This window comes from Cebus imitator, unplaced genomic scaffold (genome assembly GCF_001604975.1).
Source record: "Cebus imitator isolate Cc_AM_T3 unplaced genomic scaffold, Cebus_imitator-1.0 Scaffold841, whole genome shotgun sequence".
NCBI classification, from domain to species: Eukaryota; Metazoa; Chordata; class Mammalia; order Primates; family Cebidae; genus Cebus; species Cebus imitator.
In genome coordinates, this window is record NW_016108156.1 from 7,000 (window position 1) to 10,252 (window position 3,253).

The 3,253-nt window shown below is 56.2% G+C and overlaps 1 protein-coding gene across 1 annotated transcript in view; it reads left to right on the forward strand.

Annotated features, from left to right (window-relative positions):
• LOC108297760 (TBC1 domain family member 3D) overlaps nt 1-3,144 on the forward strand; it is a gene marked incomplete at both ends in the record, with an annotated part of 9,842 nt that extends 6,698 nt beyond the window's left edge. The window contains 2 exon segments of the mRNA XM_037735565.1: nt 2,727-2,900; nt 2,903-3,144. Coding sequence (XP_037591493.1) covers nt 2,727-2,900; nt 2,903-3,144 — 416 coding nt within the window.
• Between the last annotated feature and the right edge of the window lie 109 nt (nt 3,145-3,253).

The window sequence follows — 3,253 nt, forward strand, 5'->3', positions numbered from 1 at the left end:
GGAACATGCGGGGCCAGAACCCAGGAAAATCCTGAGGAGACAGAAGGCAGCAAAGAAAATCATGTACAATGGGGAAAAGTGCTCTCCCTGACCCGTGGGGACCCCTGGTAGGACCCAAGGGATTGCAGTAGGATGGAGGGCCTGAGAGCCTCCCCAGGCAAAACTAAAAGCACCAAATTCTAAGGGGATTTGGGGTCCTGGAAACTCTCATCCAGGTCTGATGGGAATGTGACATGGCACAGCCAGTTTGGCAGCCAGTTGGGAAGTGGCTCACAAAGCCCAGTGGACTTGAACCACACATCCTCTAAGTGTCACAGATATTGAACCCAATGACTTGGAAACCGACGTCCACATGAAACCTGCATGCCACATTCACTGCTTCATTCATCTGCACTCACACACGGAGCCTTCGGGGATGACCTTCAGCACTGGAATGGGAAGACGACAGCTGGTCTTCCCTTCAAACGCAAGAAGACTCAGTGAGAAAAGGGAAAGAGCCAGTGATGCCAGCAGGAACGAGGGTGGTCCTATATCCATTTTGCTAAGGGAAAGAAGCCAGACCCAACAAGCTACCACTGTAGGATTCTGATTCATAGGCCATTCTGGAAAAGGCGAAAGCATAGTGTCTGAGAACTGGTTTGGGTGGCCAGGGGCTGATGGATCAGGGAGAGGCGGGCTGCATAGGGGCCACCCTGGAGACTTGGAGGATGAAGGACTCGCTCCAGGAGGGGCTGGAGCGGTGGTTGGGAGACTCTGCACATTGGTTTAGAACCGTGGAGAAACTGTACACCCAAAGACTGAACTGTCGTGTGTGCCAACTGAAAAAAAAAATCATTCAGAGTGAAAATGATCAATCAACACACTATACAACTGGAATATTTGTATGTCGCAGACGTGGATTTTACTGAAACATATTTTAAACAGTCAAAGGCCCTGAAGAGCTTACTGCTTATCTGATGAATCATCTGAACCTGAAATGGGATTTGTAGACAAAATGAAACTAACAGCATCTGCACAAAAGAAACAAAAGCCCCTTTTCTCTGTTTCCTAGGCAGCGGGAACTATTCTACATCTTCGTGGCATATTCAGAGTATAACCCAGTGAGTATTCCTGGGTAGTGACATTCCCAGCCCCTGTTTTCATATTCAAGGGCATGGGTGTCTGGCAGGGGTGTCATTGCTTCTTTCAAAGTCAATATTTGTGAGTGACCCATCAGGATATAGTAGGTAGAACTCCAGCTCACCGCTGGCATAAACCTCCAAGTAAGGGGGGTGGTCTCAAGGGGTCTCAAACTGAGACACTAAGGAGACACGCCCCTGACTTCTAGTGGCACCTGGGCCTGGCCACCAGTTCTCTGAACAGGAAATGACGTCCTCCTTTTGGGGCTGCCCCAAAGCACAGGAGCTTGGCGGGTGACACACAGGACGGTGCTCTCAGCAGAGCTTTTGGACAAGTTGCTGAAGTGTCCATGGACCTGGCTCTTGTCATGAAGTGAATTTGCATCCTGAGGAAGTGTATTCTTCAGAGGAAGCCTCCCTAGTCACCTCTGCCCTCTCCAATGACATAAGTACTCCCAGGTGACCTCAGCCCTTCCAGGTGCTGTCCTTACATGGTGACTCTGGTTCTGGCAGGAGGTGGGCTATTGCAGCGACCTGAGACAAGTCACCACCTTGCTCCTGAGGATGACGCATTCTGGGAACTGGCGTAGCTGCTGGCCAGTGAGAGGCACTCCCCACAGGGTAGGTGGACAGGTGCCCCTGGGGCCTCATGCAGCCAGATCTGGGGACAGCCACCCGGACCAGGTAATCTCGACTTTGAGCGAAGGCACCTTCCTTGTATCGCCAGCTTGTTGGGAGTCTTTAGGATGTCTCTGCTGAGGGTCCCACAGGAGCCTGGGGCTGACCCCTAGAGCCCAAGTCAGACACCTGTTATCCCCATCAGCAGAGGACATCTCATCCTCCCCGTGGCCGCCCTTTGTGTCCTGGAGCCACACCCTCCAGCTCTGATTCTGTGTTGCTGACCCTGCCCTCCCTGAGACTCCTCCTGCCCTTCAGCTGCCTGGGCTCCAGCTGCCCTTGGTGACCATGAATGGGCCTACTGAGCCCAGATGGCAGCATCTCCCCAGCCATGTCCTCTAGACCGACACCACTTCCAGGAGATGACCAGGAACCCCAGCACCCACCCTGTTCTGGCCACCCTCTGTCGGGGCCTTGCTTTTCCCACACCCTGGCCCAGGAGGCCTCCAGGAGCACCTCCAGCCAGGCTCCAGGGGATGCTCCCACCCCTCCTCCCCAGGGCCAAGGCCNCAGGAGAGCAGAGGGTGACCCACGTCCAGGCCCAATCACCCACTTTGGAGACAGGTTCTCATGGGAGGTGGCAAGGGGGCTGGGTGACAGCCAAGGCCCCTCACACCTGAGTTCTGCCTGGGGGCTGTAGCCCAGGCCCAACAGCCCTGGGAGGAGGGTGTGTGGCTGGAAGCCCCCAGTCAGCCTGAACCCTGGGGGTCAGTCCCAGGAGCCACCTGCCATGCCCCGACGGCCTCCTCACCCCAGGTGGCACACTCCCCTCCCTCTGGATTCAGCAGACTACAGGCATGTCCTCAGTGTCAGACCACAGGGGCCACACAAGGCCCCCAAGGACTGCAGAGACCCAGGCAGTTGGGTCCCGGCCCAGAAAGGCCTGCATGGGCTCACTGGAGACGCTGACCACGTCTGTCTTCCTTTCAGCCAAACCCGCGCAAGGGTCCTCGGCACGCAGGCCGGTGCTGGCTTCACCTGGCAGGAAGACCCTCTGCAAGGGGGACGGTCAGCCCCCTCTGGGCTCAGCAACCCGGTTCCAGCAGCCCATTTGGTCAGCTCCCCCGCCATGGGCGCCTCATCCTTTCACACCCTTTTCTGGGGGGCTGTCTGTGAAAACATCTACTCTTGGGGCATTCAGGGTGTGCCCAGCCCAGCCCTGGTTCAGGGAGGACCTCACCATTCCTGGAGATTCATCGCATGGACTACCATGCCCCAGCTCCCGACGGACCTGGATGTGGGGGGCCCTTGGTTTCCCCACTGTCGTTTTGAAAAGAGCTGCTGGGTCTGTGTCCCTTGTGAATGTGTCCTTTACAGCCCTGGGACCATGGGACAGGAGCAGCTGGCACCATGGATGGAGCACCTCCCAGGTTCCAAGACCCGGGCCAGGTTGGAACATGCGGGGCCAGCACCCAGGAAAATCCTGAGGAGACAGAAGGCAGCAAAGAAAATCATGT